This window comes from Mauremys mutica, chromosome 13 (genome assembly GCF_020497125.1).
Source record: "Mauremys mutica isolate MM-2020 ecotype Southern chromosome 13, ASM2049712v1, whole genome shotgun sequence".
In the NCBI taxonomy this organism is placed as follows: Eukaryota; Metazoa; Chordata; order Testudines; family Geoemydidae; genus Mauremys; species Mauremys mutica.
The window spans coordinates 25,280,570-25,306,790 of record NC_059084.1 but is presented as its reverse complement, the minus strand read 5'-3'; the positions used below and the strand labels follow the sequence as shown (position 1 = coordinate 25,306,790).

The 26,221-nt window shown below is 52.1% G+C and overlaps 1 protein-coding gene and 1 long non-coding RNA gene across 2 annotated transcripts; one reads left to right on the top strand and one right to left on the bottom strand.

Moving 5' to 3' along the window:
• Positions 1 to 16,908, bottom strand: LOC123348034. The gene is made up of 3 exons (XR_006573151.1): positions 16,845 to 16,908; positions 1,453 to 1,506; positions 1 to 434 (listed from the first exon to the last, which is right to left on the bottom strand). It is a non-coding gene; the product is annotated as an uncharacterized LOC123348034 (long non-coding RNA).
• MYL9 (myosin light chain 9) lies at positions 2,963 to 25,737 on the top strand. Its single transcript, XM_044985272.1, has 4 exons — positions 2,963 to 3,112; positions 17,629 to 17,835; positions 22,800 to 22,961; positions 23,890 to 25,737. The coding sequence occupies exons 2-4, from the start codon at positions 17,652 to 17,654 to the stop codon at positions 24,060 to 24,062; spliced, it is 519 nt and encodes a 172-aa protein (XP_044841207.1). The 5' UTR covers positions 2,963 to 3,112; positions 17,629 to 17,651; the 3' UTR covers positions 24,063 to 25,737.
• Positions 25,738 to 26,221: the final 484 nt, after the last annotated feature.

Below are 26,221 nucleotides of genomic sequence, written 5' to 3'. Positions count from 1 at the left end.
AAGAATCTAAAAAACCCCAAACAAACCAGATCTCAATAGCATGTTCCCCCCGGCTTCCCGCATTTTTCTACTGGCTCTAGTTCTGGTGCTATGAGACGCTGAGCATCCTCCACTTCCAGCAGAGTCAAGGGAAATGGAGAGACCTGCAGTTGGCAGGATCAAAAACAACAGGCCTGATCCAGCAAACCCTCCTGGGTGCCATCTCAATGGCCGTACGCCTTGTTGTGGGAGTTTGCAGGATCGGGCCCCACATTCATCACTTTCAAAATGTAAACCAGTCTCTGGGGTTGAACGGTTGGGGTTGCAGCAGAGCAAGCCAGCCAACAGGAAGGGAATGTGGGTGAGAAGCTGCTGCCATCTGGATCTGAGTCTGCGAACCATCAGCTTCACACACCCTGCCAGTTCCCCTGAGCCGTAAACAGGAGTGATGGAGCCTGCAATGCAATGGAAAAAAGCATCAAAAACAGCTCCATTGGGGCAGGACTTCTTTAGCGCTCCCCAAGAGCTGCCTTGGAGGCCTGGGCATCACAGCACTGCTCAGAGGGGACACGGGCCAGTAACAACATTGCACATGGGCTGGAAATACGTAGCACCAGGGCCAAGTTGTCAGAGGCGGATTAAGGCCCTGGGCCAGAGCAAGTGCCCCCCATTCCGCCTGCAGCCCCATCCCCCTTCCGCCCCTTCTGCCTGTGGCCCTACCCATAGCCCCACCCCTTTCTGCCCCTTCCCCGGGGGCGAGGCCAGCCCCTGTTCCACTGAGGTGCCCCCGCCCCCCCATTCCACCCCCCCACACACTGCAGCTCCGCAACCCCCTCTAGTGGTCAGGTCACTAAAAGAGGTTTATGAGTAGGCCTGGAAGGATTAGTTTTTTATTGGTAAATGTTGATAAACGTCAATTTCACAGTGTGCCCAATGAAAAGATATTTCCAGCTATAATAATTGAAATTTACAGATAGGCAAAGTCAGAAAAATGAGAACCTTGTGACAATTTGTGTTGTCGTTGTTATAAAACTGTAACTTTTTTAATCTCAACGTCTACTCTCATGAAATAATTATTGTCTGACCCCCTCCCCACATAATTTCCTGCAACTGTGAAAATGTAAATGGATACAAATTTTAAAAAGTGCTTAAACCCCAGAATTTTGCACAACTGTGAAAATTTATATCGATAAAAATTGGGGGGAAATGCTTAAAAATAAACATCAATCTCTATCAACATTATTTAAAAAATGAATTCTGCCAAGCCTGTTTATGAGTCTACTACTGCCATCAAGCTAACACACCTGGTCCATTAACTCAAGCACTAGAAGCTTTCAGATCCAGACATTTTAAACAGGGGCATCAATGCAGTTATAACAGGAATATATTGCTGAACCAGGTGTTTAGCACAGCTAGTAATGGAGAGACACATGCACATAAATAAGGCGTATTTATGTACCGCTACGTACTTACGTGGCATTCTTCACTGTAGTGTCTCACGCACATTAATGGATTTTATCTTCACATCTGTACAATGCAGGAAAATATTAGCCCTTTAGTACAGATGGGGAAACCGAGGCATGGGTTAGTTTAAGTGATTTGCCCATGGTTTCACTGGAAGTGAGTGGCTGAGCCACAAATGGTATCTGGATCTTCTAAGCTCCAGTCCTGCGCCCTATCCACTAGGTTATCGATCCTCTGATAGACCAGCATGAACATGGAGAGCTGTATATTGCAAATAAAAACAGGCTGCTGACTTCTTATCTGTAAAAAAAGCCTTTTCTACACCAGGTTTCTTTGCTCCAGATTTCCTATTGTTAGCCTCAATGTTTCAACTCCCCTGGAGGTACCAGCAGTTCCAGCACTAATATAGACAAGGCATTGGCAACAGCCAGCATTTTAACCACTGTGTTATGTAATAATGAGAATATCTACCTCTTATACAGCGCTTTTCATCAATAGATCTGAGTGCTTTACAAAGCATCATTGCCATTTTACAGATGGGGAAACTGAGGCACGGAGCAATACAGAGACATACCCAAGGTCACCCAGAAAGCCAGTGGCAGAACTAGGAAGAGCCCCCAGGTCGCTTGAGGCCCCAGGGTTAGATAGGGAGGTCACCCATCTGGTTTTAACATGGACAGTCTTCTTTTTGGGCGGCTTGTCCACATCCAGTACTCAGACAAAACTGGACGTGGTGTTGTCCGGTACCGAATGGGGGACACCATTTTAAAGAGCACACTGCTTTGCCACCCTCACTAGTGTGACTTTCCATGCACTGTGTGTGTCAGGTCATGCCGCTGGGGAGGCGGGTGTCATGCTGGCAGGGGAGGGCCCATGCCATTCCTGGAAGCACTGGAACATCTGGTATTCCGGGAATGCGTGAGTGGCCACCCTAAGGTTAGAGGTCTTGGTGCTTTAACTCCCGATAGACACAAGGAATCTTGTCCATGGGGAAGCTCACAGCTACTCCACTCCCAGCGTGTCCCAGCAGGAGTCGCTGCAGGTAGCGGAGCAGGAGCATTAGCTGTGGGGCTAATATAAACCTGACCTTTTCTAAACAGCACCTTTACTGTGCAAGGAAACAGCTGGAAGAACCTGCACGCTAACTGTACACTGGAAATACCTCTCCCAGCAGTGGGTCCTTTTATTTTTGGACCTTTGTTTAAAAGTCCTGTACCAAAAAAACAAGCCGAAGTTCTCCTTGCAAGCCCCTTATAAAGGAAGCTGCATCTCCCCCAAGGAGTTGGGCTCTCACTGCAGAGCATTGCTCACCAGGCTGCAGGCCCTCTGCTGCTTTTTCCGTCAGCATTTCATCTATATAAGGCAGAATCATCTCTTTCCCCGGAGCCTTCTTTTCTTCCCCCCTCTCCTCTTGTTCTCATATCCCAAACTCCAGTGTCCCACAGCTGGGCTGCTGCCACACGCTCGCAGCATTCTTTTGCCTTGTATGGCCAAATCCTTGGGGGTGGGTGGGAACAATTTAGGTAAACTCCATTCTCCATTGGCTGCCTTTGCCATATGACCCAGCTCCTTCCAGCCAGGGAGATTAAAACAGCTAGTTAATTTCTTCTATTCGCAGGAGTCAGAAACGCCTTTGGGATCTCTGGGTTTTTAACTGTTTCTGACACAGGTAAGAGCTTTTTCCATTGATTCACTTTCCATGTGGTGTGGTTTCCTGGGGGCAGCTAAGGTGTGTCACAGATGAAATCAGAGGGTGCGGGAAGATTCCCAAAAAACTGAGCGCTTACATTTTCCAGTCTCAAGTTAAAAGCTTCTAGCAGTTTTAGGGACGAATGCGAGTTAGTGGACCAAGACCAGAGCTCTGTAGCATCAGAACCTCTCAGGGAAAGAAGTGGGATCCAGTCAAGAATACCCTCTTTGCTGAAATAGATTCTGATCTCCTGTAATGGGTTGTGTGAGTACTTGTCCTCCACCACAGGAAGGGGTATTCTGGCAGAGGGTTCCTGGTGCCTTTAGCATTTCACTGCAGAAGAGGAAAGAAAGTTGGAGTCAGATAAGAAGGCTGCCCACTGTGCTGTCAGAAGTTACAGGGAGGAAATGCCTCTGTGCCTTGGCTAATAGTTTATCAGTCTAGGGAGCAAATAGACATGCATGGAAATAAACCCAACCTATGTCTGAGTTCTTAGACAGCTGGCATGGCCTGGGACGTGCGCTACACCCTGGAGCAGAGCCCTCAGCAGGGGATGGGAACTTGAGGAGTGCAGACCCTTTGCTGGTTGTCTTCTCACAAGGCCAGTTGCCGGTAGAGAGATTCACATTCCGTGCAGTCCTGTCTGAGCCTGCATGAGAAGGGAAGGAAACCCCCAGATCTGTGTTCCCGCTGCTTAACTTCTTACCTTCCCTCAGGCAAGACGATGAAGCAGAGCGTGTTTTCGGGGGCAGGTGTATGGTCTTGGGTGCTGCCGGGCGGGGTGTTCGCCTACCAACACCTGTTACGGCAGCAAAGAACCCTGGCAGGCATCCCCAGGGAGCGAGCGAACCCACGCAGTGCTGTCCCTGCTGGGATGTGACAGGAGGGAGACAGGGACAGGGACAGGCAGAGCTCTCCCCTCTCACCGCAGGGCCCTTACCCTGCTGAGCATTTGGCTCCTCCAGACAGTCCCACTAACATCAGTGGCGCTGCGTTTGGGGGTAACTACTTGCCAGAGTAAGTCAAGGCTGTGCAGCCTGGCCCCGCGGCCGTAAGAGAGATGAGAAGAGCGCGTAGAGCATTGATGACAGAGCAGGACGCAGCCGTGGTTACGGAACCGCTGACACGCAGGCGTTGGCTGTGCTCTCTCTTGGGTCTTCCTACTGACCGTGGATCGCTCAGTCAGTCCGGGGGGCTTCTTTCAGGAAGCATCAATCTCATATAGGCAAAACGGGGCCTGGAATCAGAGCTGTCGTGAGCACATTGCAATGCACTGAAACAAGCTGGGCTTTTCCGTCTGCTTCCCCGCTCTGAGCTTGCTGTTAGGGCCTGCCTCTGGGTTTCTTGGGCAAGATTCACTTCTGTCTGGAATGTTGTTTTCTCCCATGTCCTTTTGCAGATGGCACAAGGCAAGATCCTGGCAAACATGCACACTGCCCTCTCTTGGGGGATCCCCTAGTGATCTTAGGGAGCGCCTTAGTGATCTATTGAGCGACCTGATGCCAATGGAGGATTAGCCTCTGGGCCAACAGGGCCTGTGCCCAGGGGCCCCGGCCAGTTGGGGGGCCCTGGCAAAACGGACGCCCCTGTACCCTGACCCCACTCCCCAGCTGGAGCGCCGGGCGGGTGGAGCAGGGCAAGCCTCCGAGCCCCCATTCCATTTCCCCAGCAGGAGCACGCTGGGAGGGGATGATGACTGCAAGAGCAAGGGGTGTGGGCCAGAGGCCCAGGAGCCCCACAAAACCCCAATCCACCCCTGCCTGAAGCAATAAATTCTCTTGCGTAAGAAAAACTTCATTTACCTCCCTTTTGCTCTCTCAATCCTAAAGCCTGATCTACACCTAAAACTTCAGACAGCCTAGCAATGCTGCTCCGGGCTCTGAAAAACGCCGCATGTGGAGCACTGAAATTAGGTCGACCCAACCTCCTGTGTAGACACAGCTAGGTTGCTGGAAGGATTTTTCCATCAACTTAGCTATCACCTCTTGAGGAGGCGGATTTACTGCAGCGACGGGAAAACCCCTTTGACTCCACAGCAAGTGTCTAGTGGCGTAGCTGCAGCTCTGCCGCTGGAGCGCTTGTAGCGTCCACGGCACCTGGAGTAACTTTTGTCCTGTTCGGACAGTGCCCATCAGAACCCGAGATCTGGCTGCTTCCTAGTCCCAGGTTCTTTCCTCCATCGAGCCCCTTGCTGAGTGTCTGTATTTGGGAAATATTAGAGGGGTGTTAAAATAGTGTTGGGAAGGCTCTTTAACATGTAACCCTAGGAGGAAGAGGAGGCAGTGGCAGCATTCGCCAGTGTGCGGTGCCTGTATGAGACAGCTCCAGGCATGAACAGTCGCTGGTTACCAAAGATGGTTGTGTTTCCCTGGGCATTTAAATTCTTTACCCATTGCTGTTGGCTTTTTCTGTCGCCAGTGGGAGGAGTTAAATATCTCGTTGTGCTCCCAAATCAGTGCTTAATTTGTGCCAGGGCTTCACAGTTCAGAGCCCCGGCACCTCTAGAAGTTGGCAGTTCAGAGCCCCAGGACCTCTGGGCCTGGCAGGTCACAGCCCGGCACCTCTAGAACTTGGCAGTTCAGAGCCCTGGCACCTCTGGGTTTGCCACATCAGTTATGAAAGTAAAAAAGTTGCTTGAGCACCTCTATAAATTAAGCACTGTCCCAAATCCTCCTCCTCTCTCATTTGCCTGGGCCAGGTTGCCCTCCCTGGGCATGGCCCAAAATTTCTTCTAGGAGGGAATAAAAATTCAGTTCAGGATCTTCTGCATGGCAAGGACAAGGTCACCAGAAGCCTGAAAACCCGGGATAAACCTTCGCTCTCCAGAGCTTGAAAAGGAACATATAAAAGGTAATTTCAGACTGTTCGGGGAGTGGCCAATAGCACCCACCCAGCCCCCTGCTCCCAGACCCTCACGAGGTGTGCATAGAAATCCAGCTCAGGTTCTTGGCTCCCAAAGGTCTTGCCCGGGTGTTGCTGGGGTGGCTTCTATCAGGTGACACTCCCTGCAGAAAGGACGATCGGGCCCTCTGAAGACACCATTTGTGTGGATCATTAAAGAGCCACAGTCACGCTCTGGCAAGCTTTGTATTATTTTATCAGCAACCCCATTAATCTGACCTGAGTTTCCTTCTCCCAGTGGTGCTGGCAGCCTGCACGCTGGGGTTAGCAGCAGTTTGTACCTTTAAATCGTCAAAGTGCTGCCTACACATTAGTAATTCCTCTACCATTACCCCGTTTTACTGAGCCACAGAGGGGGGCACACCCTGACTTGGGGCTACACAGTGAGCTGGGATTAGGTCCTTGGGGTCCAGCTGCTCAATCCTGCACTCATCCCATGCATCCACGCAGCCTGCTTTGAACGCCTTCAGCTTCCTACCCAGCTTTAGCTTCCTACCCAGCCTCCTCCAGATTCTCGCTGCACAGTTAGCCTGGGCTCTTACCTTGATGTTGCCCCTAACCCCCTTCCCGTCCACACACAAAACCCTCTCACCCAAGTTTGATAGTGTTTTCAACCCAAGCTAGCTGGCCCGGCTGGGGGTAGGTTAGAGCCTGGGTGCTGCTTTCACTCAGGGCTGGTAACCTGCTCGCTTTGCAGTGAGGATGCAGGCTAAATCGTTGGAGGGCTGGGTGTGCTCCTGTGCCTTCCCACCATTCCCTGTGTGCCCAGAGGACAGACAGGATCTCCCACAGTTCACTGGGAAAGTGTCAAAGAATGGCTCAGCTCACTGCAGCACAAAGAAATGTGGGAGAGGCCCCCAGACGCCCTAGCTGACACACACAGGGGAGCGCAGCACCAGTGAGGACACAGTCGCTCCAGAAGGACTTTGCGGCGTGGCTGCTCACACCCAGGCCAGGCCAGCCCTGGTGCCAATTGCCCAATGAAGACACACTCTCAGTGATGCCACATTGCTGTGGCTGATGTCTCAGTTGTTTGCCATAGTGACAGCAGATTGTGGCATCAGTAGCTGGGAAAGGAGAGGAAATGGCTGGTTTAAAAAAAAAAAGGCAGGGTATGGGTGGGGATCATCTTGGTGCACAAATACCATCTTAGTTGGGTCTGTGCGAGGTGTCTGACTGGAGCAGTCAGCAAAGCATGATGGGAAAAAAAGCATATCTGATGTGCTCCAGCAGGTCATGCCTGGTCCCCACTGCCGATAGCTGAAGCTTCAAAGGACAACATGAATCCCCCACCGTGCAGCTGGCTCTTCATGCTGCACTGTGCTTTGGGGATAGTGCTCTCCGCCCCCCTGCAACTCAGCACCCCGCAGCATGACATCTGATGACCCCTCCGTTACACGAAGTTACTTGTCATAACGCTTTACAACCCTGTTAGAGTGGGTGGCTCAGACCTAGGGCAGCAATAGGGCTTGTTCACTATGCCCGGTCTGACAGAATACTGCTTTGTCCTGGTTTTGAACTTTCTGGCCACGGACTTCATTGGTCTGAGAAGAGTTTGACTGGGTTTTAGTAAGAGACTGGGTTGTTTTCCCCAACGCTTAGCCGAAGGTGCCACTTACTAATCTGGGGTCGTCTGGTTATTTATGCCCCATGAAGCCCAACTGAAAGGTAGCAGAAAACAAACCCTGCGTTTCACTGGCTTTAGATGCCGACTGTCCAGCTTAGCCAGGCGGAAAGGGGCTTTCAGCAGCACATGCCAGCAGAAAGAGAGGTTTGTCATTATCTACCTGCAGAGCGCTGCAGGCAGGCCCCAATCTGCTGCAAGCCCATGGCCAACATTTTCAAAAGGGAGCCCAGCCTGAGACTCCTCACAGAGACCCGATTTTCCAGAAGAGCTGAGCAGCTGCCTTCGGAAAAGCAGGACCCGTTAAGGTGTTTCACATTGGGCACCCAACATCACTAGTCAGCTTGGAAATCTTGGCCTATATGCCCATATCTGGGGGCCTCATCTACATTCCAAGTCTCATGGTAGCAGGGCACAGCTGCCTTGCAGTGCTAGGGGTGCCCATGTTCTAACATCCCTATTTGTTTGTAGCACCGATGGGCTGAAACAGTGATAGGATCAGGGCAGCTTGGTTGGTATTACAGCTCAGTCCGGCTGAGGTCTTAGATTGCACTCCAAATCCACCCTCTCCCATAACTGTGTTGTCCCAGCCACTCCACAAATAGAAACTCTCACCCCCACCCCCCAAGGCTGTGTCTACACTAGAAGTTTTGCCCTTTGAATTTCCCACCGTTGCAGCTCCAGAGGTGGTAGCAGTGGCTGGCATGATTGTGTAGGCTAGGCGCTGTTACTGACAACCATGTTGTCTAGAGCTACTCTAAGCAGGGTTAGATGACTTGGCATTAAATCCACCAGTGGCAGGCAGTAGGCCACCTACACTGGGGTTTTGCTCACACTGGTGGAGCAGCTGAGCCAGCGCTGGCAGAAGTGGGAAAGGGTTGCAACATTTCTCTAGTGTAGACAAGGCTTGAGTGGGTCCAGGTCCAACCCCAGCTGCCTTCTTCTTCACATCATCATAGCAGAGGGGAGGAAGCAACTGAATTACTGCTGGTGGCTTTCTTCTCCTCCCACTCCTGCCTTTGTGGATGTTTCTGACCCCAGAGAGACCTCCACCTTGGATCCCTAGAGGACCTGTACGCCTGATTACAAATATCCAACTGCTTTAATGAAAAAGACGTTGAGCTACAATATAACCCAGGAGGACAGAAAATGGGAGTACACATGACAGAGTCTACAGCCAGGCCTATTGAAACAATAGCTCTCAGAGGTGTGAACTCCCCCACTCCCTCATTCATCTCAATGATACGTTAACACTGCAGCCCACTTATTAACTTTACCTCTGAAACGCTAAGATTGTTCACCATTTAATTGCTGATCCCCATAGGAAGAATGCTCAGCTAAGGTGCTTGGCAATTTAGACCAGATGTCGCCATTATATTTTGGCATCCTTGGTGCCTGTTCCCCCCCCGCACCCACCCACACATCCATCCGACTGTCATTGTGTTTGTACAGCACCTAGCATCATGGGGCCTCCATCTTGGCTGAGGCCTCTTACAGCAGTGCAATTAACTGTTAACGACCCCAGCAAAGCAATAAGGTTGCACATTTGGACTATGCCAATAAGCACACACTGAGTATTCAGATGACTGGGCTCTTCGCTACTGATCTTAGAAACTAATTTACAAGATCTGATTTTTAAGCTAGTCTCATGGCTTTTGAGGCTCTAGCTCCTGGAGTTGGGATGCTCGGTGCTAGTAACATTAGGAGCAATGTTTCCACAGGTTGCTCCAGCACGGGGCCCTACTGTCCAGACAGAGATAACATACTGCAGAGGGAGTGCAGCTCCCACACAAGAGAAGAGAATGATGGCTAGATACAGTGCTTTGGAAGTGCTGCTTACGGAAGAAGCATGGCCAAGTGGATTATGCATAGGGCTGGAGGCGTCTGCATTCTAATCCCACTCAGCTGCTGACATATGGCTTGACCCAAACGCCACTGAAGTCAGTGGAAAATCGCCCTTTAACTTCACTGGGCTTTCGATCCTTCCTTACCATTTGGCCAACATGACTTGCCTATTTTCAAGCCTCAAATTGGGCACCCAAAATCAGTGGCCACTTTGGAATAGGTTAGCCTTCCCCTGTCCAGCATTCACACTGGGTGAGAAGGGACGCTGTTGTAAATAATACACCACCAATTACAAGCCCTCGTTCAAAGTCTGGTGTCCACATCACAGTTGTCCCAGATGATTAGCAAGTGCTGCTTGTACGCGCTGGTCACAACACCTGGGATGAGGACTTTTGTTCAGGTCTGGCTAAGCAGATGGCATCTACTTCAGTTTCCCCCCATAATGAATGGGAAGCTATAGGGTTTACGGCTACACCAGTTCAGTCAGTCCCCTTAACTGCAGTGCAGAGTGTTTGGAAATGACCTAAAAGTCCCTGCTCCCAGCCACAGTGCTGGGCACTAGGAAAAGAGTCCCAGAGAATATCGGTACAGACACAGTTGGGCGGCATGTGGACATGCCAAGAGGGGCCTGTCGAAAACCACGTTGCTGCCTGGATGCGTTGACACAGTCCAAGAACAAGCCAGACAAATGGAGCTTCCCTGCCATCATGCCCCGTCTGCTTTAGGAAGTTGACCCGTTTATGGCACGTGACGCTTAGAACTGCTCACCCAGATGGCACCAGGTTTTCAGCACCGGTACAGAAGAATGGTCTTCTGCCAATTTCCTACATACATGAAGCTGTTTCCAGCACTGGTTCAGGAGAACCCATTATTAATTACTATTGCCAACAGTGGACTCAGCTTCCTAGGATAGCTGGGATGACAGCATCCCATTGACTGCAATGGTTTAGATGCTCTGAAGTGCAGTTGAGGCAAGCGACTTGATCTTTCCCTGCTCAGCTACATCAGTTATTAGGTGGGTCTGTTTGCAAAAACCCTCCAGGAATTCCATTAAAATAGCTCTATGGAGACTTATGGTGTTGTTTTAAATAGCTAGACTGTTGTGAGCAAGCCAAGCCAGGCCCTGATATTGAGCATTCTGCCAGGGAACATTTTGGTCTAAGGCCCCTGAGCAACCAAACTCCATGCTGTCAAAACCTCGTTCCAGCTACATAACGAGAACCATCGAGCAGGGAAAACAATCCAAGTTGTTCTTTTGTCCCCAAAGCACCAAGGGTGCAAGGTAAATATTTGGATAATGGTTAGAGCACAACCAGTGTTTATTTTCCTAGCCTTTTGCTAATTTTTGCAGTGTATTTTTGGCTTTGTGCAGCCTGGTCCAAAGCCCATCATAGGCAATGGAAGCCTTTCCACTGACTTCACTGGGTTTTGGATCAGGCCCCGGGTGATTCATGCATATCGGCTGAACTCTCCTGTTGGCAGACTGGAGTCTCTGCAGCCATCTGGACCCCCAGTTATTGATATAGGGACCCAGCATGTGCTGGGTGCTCTCCAAGACATGCAGGTTGACACTGTCCCTGCCACAAAGCGCTTGACAATCTAACTGGGGCATGACGAGCAGGGGCATCAAAGCAGGAGGGAAGGGGTGGGATGAGGAAGGAGGAGATTAGATGTGCACATTTTGGTGCTTCAGTTATGTTATCATCTCCTCCTGGGCCTCGGGGAAGGAGTGAATGTTCTAGGAGGAATCTGAGTGGCCCGAGGTGGCAGCTGGGAGGACTTGGTTACTGTCCCTTATTCATTCTGCGCCATAGATTTGCACAGTGCTAACGGACAATCACAGTCAAGGAGTTTGCCCCTCAAGGGAGCCCTATTCTGACACCTTTCCTCCTGCTGATCGACACCTGCTCGCCTACATAGTCCCTCGAGTGCGATGCATTGCCCATTGCATGTGAGGGCTCCTGAGTCAGGCCCCGTGTTGGGCACCACATCCCAAGGTGAGGGCAAGCAGTGGGGAGGGCAGGATAAGGAAAGGGGGAGGGGTTACCTCCATTTGTGAGCCCCAGATTGTTAGCTGCAGGAATGCAGGATGGTCTGTAAATGCTACTGGTTCTTCCAGCTCGCCCCATGGAGAAGGGCTCCAGGTTCACTTCCTCTCCTCCTCCCCCCCGCAGCTCTCGGCATTTTGGGTGAATACATGTCTACAGTAGGGGTGCACTCCTCAGTGCCCAGCCAGGGTCCCAGTCGGAGGGCAGAGAGCTTCTCCCTGGGAAGTCACTGTTAGGTGCTCCAAGTCTCCCTGCAGTTGGTGGTGTTGCACCGAGAAACATACCCCCATGTCACAGCGGGCACAGGGCAGCCCCCAGGCCAGAGATGAGCCGGCACTCCTCAGAGAGCAGCTGTGTTACCGGATTGGCTCGTAAATGTGTCATTCCTCAGAAAGGGGCTAACTCATAGTACCGTTTCCCTGGTCAGAGCCCTTCCTGGGCTGTCCAAACACTAAGGTCTCCTGTAGCGTTTTCTCAGTGGGCGAAGCCTAGGGCTGGGGCCCGGGGCAATAACAGGTGCTCTTCATGCAGCAGATAGAAGTGGGGTAGGAGGTGGTAGGAGGCAGGCTAAGCAGACGGGTTCAGGGAAGCAGCAGCAGGAGGAGATTGCTGCAGTCATGACAGCCCTGCCCCAATTCAATACTCGGAGGCTCCCTAGCCATGTCAGACGGTACTGGCATGTACTGGTGGTAAAACTGCATTTGGGGCTCAGAGGCCTGGTGCCCCACGTCAGCAGGGCAGTCTCCCGCCAGCGCAGCTCCAGTGAGAGGAGGCTGCTTCCCAAGGATGCGAGTGTGAGACAAGGGCCAGGCAGCAGGGAGCACTTTCAGACAACACGGTGTGGTTCACAGCCCTGCATCCCGACTGCCCTCATGCCCCCCACCAATGCAGCTTTGCTGGGAAAGGGAAGGGGAACAGGAGCCATGAAAGAAGAGAGAAAGGGGGAAATACGCCGCAAACAGAGGAGGAGAAAGAAAATAGAATGAGAGAAGTAAAAACAGGAGTGAGGGACTAGGCGGTGGCAGCTGTGCCACGGCATGGCAGGAAAGGCGAGAGAAGGGTGCCCATGTCCCAGTCCATCACGTGGGGACAGGCTCTCCTGCTCTAGGGGCAGGCTGGCCAGCCTTGGCTTGCAGACTCTGAAGAGATCCTGGCCCTGTGGGGTCTGGCCATCCCAAAGGTCTTGTCAGGTTTGTCAGCAGCAAGGACCCAGCTGCAAAGCACAGACGGCCTTTCCCAGAACAGCTCACATGAGGTGGCCAAAACAGCCGGGGTGTGTTTTCTGGCACGTAGCACTGAGTGGCATCGTGCAGCCTAATGCGACATGACATGGTGCCTTAACTGCTTTGTGTCCCACGCCACATAAGCCAGGAATGCAGGCGGGTGTGTTCCCCAGCCCGGCCTAGGGGGCACGCACCAATCATAATACTCTGCACTTCCCGCCACAGAGCTCAAAGCACTTTGCAAACAGGTATGAATTCAGCCTCACACCTCCCCTCCACCCTCGCACAGCAGGTGTATGCTAAAGTCCCCACTTTACAGATGGAGAAACTGAGGCACGGAGCAGTGACATGATTTACCCAAGGTCATCGCATGGAAGGCTATAAACAGCATGCAGATCTCCTGATTCCCAGTCCTGTGCTTTAACCACTAGGCCATTCTGAACTTGATCAGCCAGCAGGCCTGAGGCACAGATCTATGCACAAGGGGCTCGGAACCAGGAGGCCCCCCAGTTCTCATCCTGTCTCTCCTGTTGGTTGTTGAGTTATGCTAGGCAAGTTGCTTGGAAATGTGGGGCTAAACATCTACATTAACTCTGGGTGCCCCACTTGAGACACCTTAAAGGAAGCAGTCTGGCTTTCAGAGAAGCACCCTAGTCTCCTGCTGAAGACAATGGCAGTTGTGAGTGCACAGCATCTCTGAGAATCAGGCCCCTGACAACTCAGTTTGGGCACCCAAAATGAGTGAATGCTTGGAAATATAGGCGCCCGCCTCTGCCTCAGTTTCCCCATCTGCAAAATGGGAGTAAAATGCACTTGCTGCAAAATGGGGGGGATGATACCAACCTACTTCCCCAGAGGAGTTGGAAGGACTCGGCTGTGTGAAGCACAGTATAAGTGCCCAGTATTATTGCAACTAACTGGTTAGTAACATTACCAGGTTACAGTCTCCTGCGATAAGGGTGAGTAAGTAGTTGTGACCCATCCGTGCTGGCCTGTGGCAAACATAACAGTGGATTCAGCCCTAGCTGGAGGCTCTTACCTGCATGTAGTGAGAGGCTGTCACAGCCTTGAACTAAGTCTCTACCTCCAGCTGCTATGAGATTGACTGGATGAGCCTCTCCCGGAGCCCTCTTGCTGCGTTAGGCAGCTGGGCTTCGAACTTGCTATTGCTGTGGGCCTAGTGTTTGCTCCTGCTCTACAGGCCTAGCAGCTGCCCCACGGCCTTGTCTACACAAGGACACCACACTGGTTGACATTAGTTTAAAAATCAAGTCAGTTAAATTGGTGCTAGGTCCTGGGTAGATGCCCATGTCCTGGTTTAAGAGTGGCTTAATGCAGTTTAGCTGAAGTCAATAAGGAAGAGACATGCTAAGCTGATATAAGACACTCTTAAACTAGCACCAAACCCTTTTCAGTATAACTGAGTCCGTTTAAAACCACACACCTGTAACCAAACCACTGCAAGTTCATGTGTAGACAAGACGTTCAAAACCGCCAAGGATCAGGGAGGTCCTGTGACTGCTGGGATCTTTGACCTTTCCCCAGCCCTTGCCCTGTAGCAGAGTAATGAGTTTAAGCACTTTGGAACGTTTCCCATGAGGGTGAGGACTGTTTATGGAGTGGTTGCTTTGTGAAAAGTGCTCACCCACAGGTAACAGGGTGTTTGTGACTTTTATCATTGTCTGGGTGAGTTCATTTGGCAGCTACAGTAACTCCCACTCCTGTTACAACGGCCACTGCGGGATGCAGGTGTTCCCTGGCCAGGATTCCTGCACCCACCCACAGCTTTCTGTGGCGGTAATGGATAGGCCCCCTGAATGAGGCAATTTTCCCTGGAGGTGCAGGTGACACCTGTCCTACCTCCCATGTGCAGGAGCCTGGTGAAAAGGGGCAAAGATGACTTGAATCCCTCAGTTGGCAGGTGAGGTGCAGCCATGTGGGAATCAGTCAGGGTGGGCTGATGGCACCCTTAATTGAGCTCTCAGGCAGGAACTCAGCAGGTGAAATGGCCTAGGTAGGTGGGGAGTCCATCCAGCAGCAAGATGTATTGTACCAGTGGCACATACTAAGCAGGTGATGTGATTGGAAGTTACCAGAACAATTAAATCTCTAAGCAGAGGAAGAGCCGCAACTAGGCCACAGGGGAAAAATACTCAACTATGTAGCAGGCTGTGGACTGTTCACCTGTTGAAGATCTGGGATAGGGGCCTGTTCACACCCAGCTGATCCAGTAACTGGATAGAGTGTCAGGTGACCAGTGCAGGAATGATGGGCAGGCGCATGGCCAGGGGCAATCCCCAGCCAATGGGCAGCCAGGGCAGTTGCTAGGAGACCTGCTGGGGCTTAGAAAGCAGGCCTGGCATGATGATACCAGCAGCCCCCATGGCAAATGCTCAGCAGAGGGGCTTGCAGGGGGGGGGCAGGCCTCTCCCCTGCTGGCTGCAATGCCACACCCTGCTTAGGAGCTGGGAGAAATAGCAGCTGCTCTCTGAGCTGAGCTCCCATGGCCTTGCCAGGGCAGCGTGGGTGAGCATAGGGCCAGGTGCTCAGAGATCTGTAACTGTTAACCCTCTCCCTGCCGTGACAGAGCCCACCAATGCAAGAGAGGCTGCTGCTGCTGTCCTGCACGGGGCTGCTGGATGTGCTCATTAGGCCATCCTGAGCATAAATCAGAGCCCCCCCCAGATTACAGCTCAGCCCTTAGCTCTGCTCAGTGTGCTGGGACCCCCTAGCCCTAGGTCACAAGCTGCTGCTGCGGGGGTGAGCCCAGCTCAGCAGCCGCTCTCTGGCGAAACAAAGAGGGCAGGGGGAGGGGAGTGGAATGCTAGGAATCTGCAAGGAGCAGATAACCAACTTCCTGCTTGTTCCTAACAGGGCCGGCACTGGGAAGGCAGCCCAGAGCCCATGCCTTGTTTGTGAGCCTTTGTGTGTTTAAAGTGTACAAGGCGAGCAGATCACTGCAGGGCTTTGTGATGAAGGGGAGGATGGCTGGGCTCTTTCCCTGATAAGGGGAACTTTTTGCACATCTATAACCCCTTCCATGCTAGGATCCTAAAGATGGGGACACTCTGCCTGACCTGAGGGGTTGACCTTGGGCTCAGGGGATGGGGGTCAGTAACAGGCAGCTATGCAGCATGCCACCTGCTGGGCCCCCTCTGACCACATAGCCCCCTCTCCCCAGTATCCTGAGAGATGCTTGTCTATTGCACAGGGCTCTTCTGGTTAAGGACGGGCCAAATTCTGCTTTCAGGCACATACAGTAGGGGAGTGGATTTACACCAGCAGCAAGAGGAACAAAATCTGGCTCCAAGTGCCCATAGCGAGGAGTCCCTCCCTGGAGGGGCACAGGGGGATTTGTTGCATAAGCACCATGACACTTGATCCAGGAGCCTCACAGTCCCTAGCACGGTGATGCTGCGAGATGCTCCGCTAGAAGCCTCTCTCTGCAGACCGGGCTAAAGAGAAAGGCTCCAAACTGTCCTTTGGGGCCTGAGACCAGTGGATACACCTGGGGCCCCGGTGACTGCACACAAGAAGCTGCCGCAGGGGCAGATCTAGGCCAAGAAGGCTGCTAGCTTGGTTCCTGGAATATTTTTCCTCTTCTCACATTTTTAATGTCTTACAGATATGGTGGGAGCATGGGTGGGTCAGCGTAAGATCTGACTCTGGAAAAGATCTAGAAAAAGGCAGTGTAGATGCAGGCAGAGGAGCAGCTCCTGTGCCTGCAGCTGTAGGGCCTAGAGGTGGGTGTAGTAGTGCAGACTCTTCAGGGTGCTTTAACCATTAACCTTGCTCAGAGCAAGCTCAAACTACCCTGGAGCCTACCAAAAGCAGTGCTGCCACCATGGCTAGGACTGGTGCTGGTGCAACCATGGGGAAATTTATTTCTAATTCGCTACCTTGTAGCAACTTCACATCAGGTCATGGCTGTTCTGTTCACAGCACACACAGAGAAAAAAATCATCTATACTCTTGTTGGAAGGTTGCATCATAGCACAACTTCATTTCTTAGAATTTAGAATCCTAATGCACAAGAACAGAGTGAGACAAAGCAGAGAGCCACCACTCACCTCCATGCTGACTCTCTGCAGACTGCACCAGGAAACCCAGATCATCACATGGCTTCTCTCAGAGACCCCCTAGGCTGCAAGCAGGACCAGAGGAAACCCCTTACAATTTAAAATGATGTTTTGTCATCTGAACAATTTCCAATACATCCTAATAACTAAACTTCCCCGCAGCATACAAGAACAGTGGGTCTCACCCTCTTCCATACCATGCCGCCCATGTAACCACAGAAAACAGCTCCAGCCCCACCCCTCCCCACCCCAAAGCTATAAGGAGATGGGTGGTCGGGGGGAACCCGGTATTGCAATACAAGGGGCATATTCTGCTGAAATTCACATAGGACTGTTTTACCTGCTGGGGTCAGTGTCGGAATTCAGGGTCTTCTTCAAAGGGGGAAGAGGGAGGAAACGGGTGTTTGCTCTTGCATCCATGCACCAATTGCAGCAAAACTGAATCTAAGGGAGTAGTCATCCCTAGCCTTCCCTTCAATCATTATCGCTTTGCAAGGGTTACAGCTAATTAATTAAATCACCCCCCTCCTTGTGTGATGAAAGTTAGTGAAATATGATTATCCCCATTTTACAGATGGGGAAGCTGAGGGGGTAGGGCAGTTAAATGACTGGTCTGGTTGCATGGCCAGCAGACAAATCAGGAACAGAACTCACATGGCCTGTCTTCCAGCCCTGCCCCTGCTGCAATCACTCAGATAAATTGCTCCACTCCATTCCTGTTGAGTCTGTCTGTTCCCATGGTCAATCTCCTTTCTGCTTTCCCTGTCTCACTCAGGAGGTAGATCACCAGCTGCCAAGATGTCCAGCAAGAGAGCCAAGGCCAAAACCACCAAGAAGCGCCCCCAACGTGCCACTTCCAATGTCTTTGCCATGTTTGATCAGTCGCAAATCCAGGAGTTCAAGGAGGCTTTCAACATGATTGACCAGAACCGCGATGGCTTCATTGACAAGGAGGATCTGCATGACATGCTGGCGTCTCTAGGTAACAAGTGCCGATCCAACAGGGTGTCCGCACTGGTTGGCTGCTAGGCCACAGGGACTGTGCTTGGGGAACTGGGAGCAGCCCTTCCCTCCTATAGGTATTTGACAATTACTCTAGGTTGAAGGTCTCTGACCTCTTCAGATCTCTCTTCTGCCTCACCCTCCTATTTAAATAAACTATCCCCTCAGGGAAACTGGAAGCAGAGTTGAATAAAGGCCGGGGTTTGTCTATCCCAGGAACTCTTTGCACCTGTGAAGCATCACTGACACTGCTCCACCAGTGCAAACCCCTAGTGTAGGTGAGTTACACTGGTGAAAAAAGTGACTTGCCACAGTGGGCGTCACCTTTTACACTGCTGCAGTGTGTCTGCACAAGGAATCTGTACTGGTACAGCTATGTTGGTGCAAAATACTTCCCTGTAGATGTGTAACTGTCCCTGGGTTGCTGTGTCTTTGGGAATCAAACACCAGGACTTCTGAGTCTGAAAACAGAAGCCTTTACTCCTTGAACTGATAGAGCAGAATCAAACTGCTATACACATGCTGGCCACGGGGGGTGACAGTTACCTGTTAGTTGTGGATTATGTAGGCGAACCCTTTTGTTCCACTGTTCCACTTCCAGCACCATCACACTCAGGGGCGGCTCCAGGCCCCAGGACGCCAAGCACGTGCTTGGGGCGGCATGCCGTGGGGGGCACTCTGCCGGTCGCCAGGAGGGCGGCAGGTGGCTCCGGTGGACCTCCCGCAGGCGTGCCTGCGGAGGGTCCACTGGTCCTGCGGCTCCGGTGGACCAGTGGACCACCGGAGCTGCGGGACCAGCGGACCCTCCGCAGGCACGTCTGCGGGAGGTCCACCGGAGCCGCGGGACCGAAGACCGGCAGAGCGTCCCCCGCGGTGTGCCGCCGTGCTTGGGGCGGCGAAATTGCTAGAGCCGCCCCTGATCACGCTCTCCAGGAAGAGACACACAAAAGTAGGGGCAGGAAAACACTCCAGCCCAATCCCTGTCACAGTCCCATCTATGCAGAGAAATGTGCCAAGTTCTGGATCGGCACCCAGCTATTGAAATCTATGAGGCCACCCCAGGGTGCTGTCCCCCATGGCGAGACAAAACTTTTTATCCACCCCTTTGGTAGTGCTAGTCCAGCACTTGTGATCTCTCCCTCCCTCTTCCACCAGCTGGGTTGGATGGGATGTCACTCAAAGCGCTGCTCCCTGCCTCACCCCAGCCACTTGGGGTTCCACGGACCAGAGGCCCGACTGTTTATAGCACAGTTTAAGATCTGCCCTGACTATGTCGGCTCCCTGGTCATGGCCCAGAAGGGGTCACGGGTGACTGAGGCCAGCTCAGGGGAGTGCGGGGGAGGTGTAGTGAGCTCCTGAAGCAGGTAGCACTGGCAGGGTTGGGGGAAGGGAACATGAACCAGGAGATGCAGCAGTTCAGAACATTTCCTGGGAAGCCTACAGGGGTGGGTCTCCAGGGGAGTCTGGGCTGCAAATCACCTGCCTTCCCTTGCAAGAACCCCGAGGCTGAGTGGCAGCTCCCTGGGGTGGGGTGGGGGGGGCAATATCCTGGGGCACAGCAGAGTCCCCATTGGCACAGGGGTGTGATTTGGGTTTCCCATCCCTGCCCCAAAGAGGTGTGTGTAAATGCAGCCCCCTGGCCATGCTAATACCCTATGGGTCCTGACTCCTGCTTATTGCAAGCACAGGTCGAGCTGCAGGGCAGCCAGGGCTCTGGGCTGTGAGAGAGAAGCCAGGTAGGCTGAAGTACAAGTATTCTGGCTGTGGTATAGAGCCAGGGCCCTAGAAATCTCATCACATGCTGCAGGGGTCTCTCCCCTCTCAGGACATACAGAAAGGGGCTGATCATTAGTTATGTTTATAGTGCAGTAGCATCCAGAGGCCTCCAGGTTGGGCCCCACTGTGGTAGGTGCTGCACAGACAGCTCCCCAAAAAGCTTCCTTCCTATCTCCCTCCCACTGGATTTTGACCTTGCAGGTCTTCCCCCTTCCATTGTCCTGCATTAAGGCCCACACCCCCCTGCCAAATATGTGCTAAACCAGTGGTTCTCAAACTTTTGTACGGGTGACCCCTTTCACATAGCAAGCCTCTGAGTGCGACCTCCCCCTTATAAATTAAAAACACTTTTTTATATATTTAACTCCATTATAAATGCTGGAGGCAAAGCAGGGTAGAGGCTGACAGCTCGCGACCCCCTCCCCCCATCTAATAACCTCGTGACTCCCTCAGGGATCCCGACCCCCAATTTGAGAACCCCTGTGCTATACCATCCCCCATGGACTATCATTTCAAATCAACCTAACCACGAGGGGGTGGGGGGAGCGTAATAACTGGAGGTTTCTCCTTAACTATTTCACTGCTGGCACTTTAATGCTGATACTTCCCAGTTAGACCCATGTTCGCACCCCTTTGGTGTGGAAGGAGCAGGCCCCACCTCTCAGCTGTGTATCTGTGGGCAGACTCAGGCCCGGTCTACACTTAAAGTTTTACTGGCATGGCTGTGTTGGGCAGAGGTGGGTGGCGCACGCACGCGTGTTTTTACCAGCACACTTATGCCAGTAAAGCCCTAGCATGCGCGCAGTTATAGTGGTATGAGGCTCTTTATGCTGACTTTGCTGAGCTGGAGGAAGCTATACTGGTCTAAGCACTTTTATAACAGTATAATTGCACCCACACTTGGGTTTTGGGTATTTTTTTCCCCTTTAACTATAATTAAAGTGTCAACTTAATGTAGACAAGGCTGCAGGAAAACAGTAGTGCCATGTTCTGAAGGTCTTTGGAAGAGCTAAAACTCCATTTCCGCCCCGCCCCAATTGCTTGCATTCAGCTAACAATAAGGGAAATGCCAATACTCCACGAGAAATCACAATGGTGGGTATTTCCAGGACACCAGGTGGGGAGTCCTGGGTTACTATTCCCAGCTCTGCCATCAAGTCGCTGTGTAATCTTGAGCAAGTCCCTTCCCTTTTGTACCTCAGTTTCCCCATCTGTAGAAAGGGGACAATGATTCCCCTGCCTCCTTAGTAAACTGCACTGAGATCAGTGGGTGAAAAGGTCTGTTTAAGCACTAAGTATTATTACTGTTTGTACCCTATTGCTCATTATTTCTCCGCTCTGCCCAAGCACTAAAGTTCCCGGCCACAACAGCCTGAGCTGGAGAGGAAGGAGAGGTATGGGACTGTCTTCTTTGGAGACGCTGCTCTCCAGAGCCTTCGGAAAGGTGTACGTGTATGAATGAGAGGCCCTGCCCTGGCTTGTTTAGCAGGTCAGCCAGCACAAAGACGGCGCTCTGGGGATAGGAGCAGAGCCCAAGGCTCCAGCTCGTTTTGACTTGCAAGGTTTGCCAAGCTCCCCCACCCAAAGTTCTTTCTGCTTAGCTGCAAGCCAGGTAGTTTTCAACATCTTCTCTCCTCTTTTCTTCCTGCCTCCGCAGTCCCCCTGGAGATCTGTCAATTATTGACCTGGCTACCAAACCTGTTCTGAAGTCCTAGTGCAGCCAGGAGGCAGAGCTCCCCCCATTCGCCCCCTAACTGCACACAAAAGCGAGGGGAAGAGGGGCTGGTCTCACAATGTAAAATGTGTGTTTTGAAGCCGGGCATAAAGAGAGCTGTTTGCAGCTGCACCCACCAGAGGGCACTGAACTGTACAGGCTGGCTGCTGCTAAGGGAAAAGCGGGCTGATGGAATGGGAAGAGCTGATGAAGGAATCTGGGTGAGGAATAGATTGTCAGACAAGGTTGCTCCTCTCTCTGGGCAGCAGTCAGGGCCAGATTGGGATTCTCGCCACTCTGCTGGTTAATCAAACTTCCTGGGGACATGTGTCAGGAATTTAGCTTCCCCCAAGGCCAGTCATTCCGAATTTGAATGCCAGCGCTCAGGCTGTCTGCAGTCATGGGGTCCATTTCCTTGAATGGGCTGGCGGGACCCTTATGGTCTCGTATCTGGGGCGAACCCTCCTGGAAAGCAAGCGGAGTGCTGGCACTGTAGGGACATGCGTGCTGTCACGGCACAGCTTTCTGATTGTGACAAATGGATGCCACAGGGGTGTGAACATGGCCGAAGCAAGCTCATTTAAAAATGAAGATAAATATTCACGAGCACTTCTTTGCGTTACTCGGCTGGCCAGGATACTCAGCTAGAAGGGCAGACAAGCGTCCCAACCCATAGAGTAACATTTTCAAAAGGACCCAAGGGTCGGATCCTCAAGGGTATTAGGGAGCTGGGTACCTTTGAGGATCTGGGCCATTGACTTCCACTGAGACCCAGGCTGTTAAGTGCCTCAGTCACTTTGGAAGATGGGATTTAGGTGCTTTTTGAAGACCTTACCTGCTGCTTTTATCATATAGTCCAGTCAGGACACATAGGGTTTAGAACCAAGGGGCAGAGAAGATACAGACTGGAGATCCTCCAGATGCACCCAAAATGCAGCCTGAGGGCCAATGGGACCAGCTGCTTAAGGTCCCAGATTGTCTGAATACACCGAAAGATCCAGCGAGATCCTGGCCCCTCCATGCTGACATTTCTGACCAATGAACAGCTGAGCTGCGGGTCTCATTTCTGCCTCTCAAAGAGTGATTTTGGTGTCCCCGAGCCGTGTGCTTGCCTTGGGTTTGTGTCTAATCTAGTGATTAGAACAGGGACCTGGGAATCAGGTTTAGTTGGGAATTGGTCCTGCTTTGAGCAGGGGGTTGGACTAGATGACCTCCTGAGGTCCCTTCCAACCCTGAGATTCTATGACTCCTGGGTTTTATTCCTGGCTCTGTCACTGACTTGCTGGGTGATCTTGGACTAGTCGCTTCTGTGCCTCAGTTTCCCCACCTGTAAAATGGGGAATAATCATGCCCATGTGTCATGAGGCTTTAGTCGTGTTTCAAGCACTCACAGCCCCTCAGCTGAGCAAGTATCGGAGTGCAGCAGCTCACCCTGCGCTGGTTCCGTATGGCAGGGAAGAACCCCACTGATGAGTACCTGGAGGGCATGATGAGCGAGGCACCTGGTCCCATCAACTTCACTATGTTCCTCACCATGTTCGGAGAGAAGCTGAATGGCACTGACCCAGAAGATGTCATCCGCAATGCCTTTGCCTGCTTCGATGAGGACGCGACAGGTACGGTAACGGGGGCCAGGCTGGCTGCGCTGTCAGCCACGCCAGCTGGGCTGAGCCAGCCAGTGGAGACAGAGCTCTGCTCCCCCAGTGCCTGGCTCCCGGGGCTGAGGGTCCAGAAGGGAGAAAGGCTCCTATGTACCATTGAGGGTTCGGGCCTAAGCCAGTTATCTGGGGCCCATCCAATGCCCAGCCCAAAGAAGGAGCCTTTCACCCTAGTTCAAAAGCCTGGCAAGCTCACAGAGTGGGACCCAGCATCCTTGTCCGCCCTTGGTGTGTCTGCAGAGCAAAGGCATGATGCTGCCTTTGTTCAGTGCCACCTGGGAGGGGAATAATTGGGGGATCCTGAGAGCTGCGATTGAGGGGCACTGTGCAGGCTGCAGGTACCACAGAACCACTAAATCAGAAAATGCTGCCTGCTGGGGGATACCCTTCCTGGAGGGGATGCTGATCCATTGAGCTCCTTCTGAGACCCACGCTCTCCCCTTTCCGCCCCTCATGAGTCCCCCAGCAGTGTGAATCCCGGGCACGGGCACTATCCCACTCTCTGTGGCCTCCAGGGTCGCTTTTCACACTGCACTGACTGGGAAGAGGCCATCCTGTTCCTAAGGGGTTCAGATTTGAATCTCCGGCCACCTGTTTGCAGCAGCTCTCGTCCCATTGGGGTGCCATTGTTAACGTTTGCAGCCCAGTGTCCTGGGTGCCTGTAATCGCTACCCTGTGTAGCTAGGGCTGACCAAATCCTTGGACCAGACTCTTTAGAAACACCCCTTTCCCCCCTGCTGGGTCATCCTGGGCTGTCCCGGGCCAGTGCTTCCCAGGAGCCAGTTCAGAGTTCTGTTCCCCGGCTCTATTCGCTCGGGCACTCCAGCTACCTTAACTCCACCTCCTTTATCTTTCCTCTTCCCTGCCATTCATTGCCCCCTTGCAGGTTTCATTCACGAAGACCATTTGCGCGAGCTGCTCACCACCATGGGGGACAGGTTCACGGACGAGGAGGTGGACGAGATGTACCGAGAGGCCCCCATCGACAAGAAAGGCAACTTCAACTACGTGGAGTTCACCCGCATTCTCAAGCACGGAGCCAAAGACAAAGACGACTAGAACCGAGAGGCGCCCGTCCCACCTTCTGTACACCTGCCATGCCCCTCCTCCCTGAGCACCCGTGCTGCCTCTGGCCCCGCGTCCCAGCAGGCCAACCCCATGGAAAATGCCTCAAAGCACATGACATGAGGCCTTAACCCTGCTCTGCATAAGGGACGAGCTGGCCCCCACACAAATGCCCCTCCCAGGAGAAGATGAATCTTCACGCTCCCGTCCCTCAGCCCTTAGAGCATGTCAACCATTCCTGGCCTCCGACGATCTTGTTCGCTGCAGGTCAGTCCAGGTGGCTCCCGTTCCCACAAGGATCTGACCTCCTGAATTAGTGCTGTATGGAGGAGGTGACCAGAGGAAAGCGGGATAGTTATCATAGGCTCAGCTCACCATTGCGGTAGCATCTGGCAATGTGTATATGACCCATGGCCACCCAGAGTGTGAACCCCTAAGGGGGCCTGTTGAGGATGCTGCTTAGCCCCTGGCCATTGAAATCTCTTCCCAGCGACACCACTCCGACCCTCTCCCTGTATTTCAGAGCAGGCTCATACTGGAGCCAAAAGTTCTGTTCTTCTAACCCACTGGGAATCCCTCCTTGCCCTGGCCCTGCCCCCTTCTGCACTCATAATAATTTGCACTTAGATAGCACCTTTCACCTGAGAATAGCAGAGCACACGGACCCCTGTGTATTTTCCCTGCCATGCCCCAGCCTATCCGGCACAGATCCTTGCAGTGGGGTGGACCAGGAGGGGTAGGGGTCCCTCTACCGGGTGCTGGTGGTGAGGTGCTGCATGGTAGATGGAGCATGCACACAAGGCATTCCTGGGGGTGGCTTTGCCGTGCACAGATCTTGCAATCACACCAGCCAAGGGTGGTCAAACCATTCTGCTGGGGACTAACATTTGTGTGTCTAATTAGCCCCTCTCAATGAGGAACAATAAAATCCTGCTCTGCATTTTACCTTGATGACAAAGTTTACCCATAATCCCCAGCAGTTAGCCTTCCGTTTCAGGGCTGACTTTCCCCAGTGTCGCAGTCCATAAAACAAGAGCCCTCCCCCACATTAAGCCAGTCACAGCTCCTGTCACCAGTATGGGTCTGTCACCCACTGGAATGAATGAATGGCAGTTCCCAATGTGCGCGCTACACTTGGACTCAAGAGACATCAGAACATGGGATTTGCCAGAAAGGATATGAGCCTTGATCCATCCAATCCCAGGTCCTGCCTCCCATCTCAGCCAATATCCAGAGCATGAGAGACAGGTGGGACCTCCTCAGAACACACCTCACCAGCTGTGCCATGCTAGGTACGTAGAGTAGAAAACCTCCCGCATTCCACTAGACAGCCATTTTCCACCCTGACACACATGCTTTGATTACCCACCCTCTCCTTACACACATACCCTCAGATATTATCCAGCCTGATTCCCAGGGTATATTATGTAATATGCAGGGGATCATAAACCCATATAGACCATCTCCATTCATTTTCCAGCAGTTATTATCCAGTACAAATCCAGACCCTAAGAACAGTGACAAGGAAAGGAATACACAACTGCCCCCTTTTTAAAAAACAATTGTTTTCTATTTGAATAATTGTGTTTTTGTGGCTTTAGAATCTGTGATGTAAGGGATTCAGAAAATTGAAATTACCTATAGAATATAAAGGATATAATACCAATGAGTGCATGTGCACAGTTACCTTATTTACCAGGCCGCCGCCTCGTTTCACTGCACGTGGTAGATTTCTGTCTTTGATTAACTTGTCCTAAGCAGTCATCTGTAGCATCAGCCAGGTTGGAAGAGCCCTCTCTGCGGGGTTATCCACGGTGTCCTCCCAATGCTATGCCCCAGTTGGCGGCCTCAATCCTGTGCTATCCCGGAGAGATGGGTCTGCCCATGAATTACTCCAGCAACGTCAACGTCAGCTTCACCTCCCCTCATGGCAGCAGGTTCTGTGACAGATTTGCTTCTATACACTAGTTGTGAACGTCTTCTGAACATTTACCCCACATTTTTGCTCCTGTAGCTTAAGCTTCTTGGTCCGCCCTTGTCAACTGATGAACAACACACAGCACGTTGTAGAGCAGAGGCTGTTTTTAAACACAGGGATTTGAAAAGCTGCCAGTTTGTCCGTTTAAATCAAGAGTCACCTAAGAGTGCTGAAA

Bases quoted from the DNA above. Each gene is read 5' to 3' on its own strand.
- MYL9 (XM_044985272.1), top strand. From the start codon at position 17,652: ATGTCCAGCAAGAGAGCCAAGGCCAAAACCACCAAGAAGCGCCCCCAA. The intron at 17,836-22,799 runs GTAACAAGTGCC...TCCGTATGGCAG, and splicing joins TGACATGCTGGCGTCTCTAG to GGAAGAACCCCACTGATGAG. The intron at 22,962-23,889 runs GTACGGTAACGG...GCCCCCTTGCAG, and splicing joins CTTCGATGAGGACGCGACAG to GTTTCATTCACGAAGACCAT.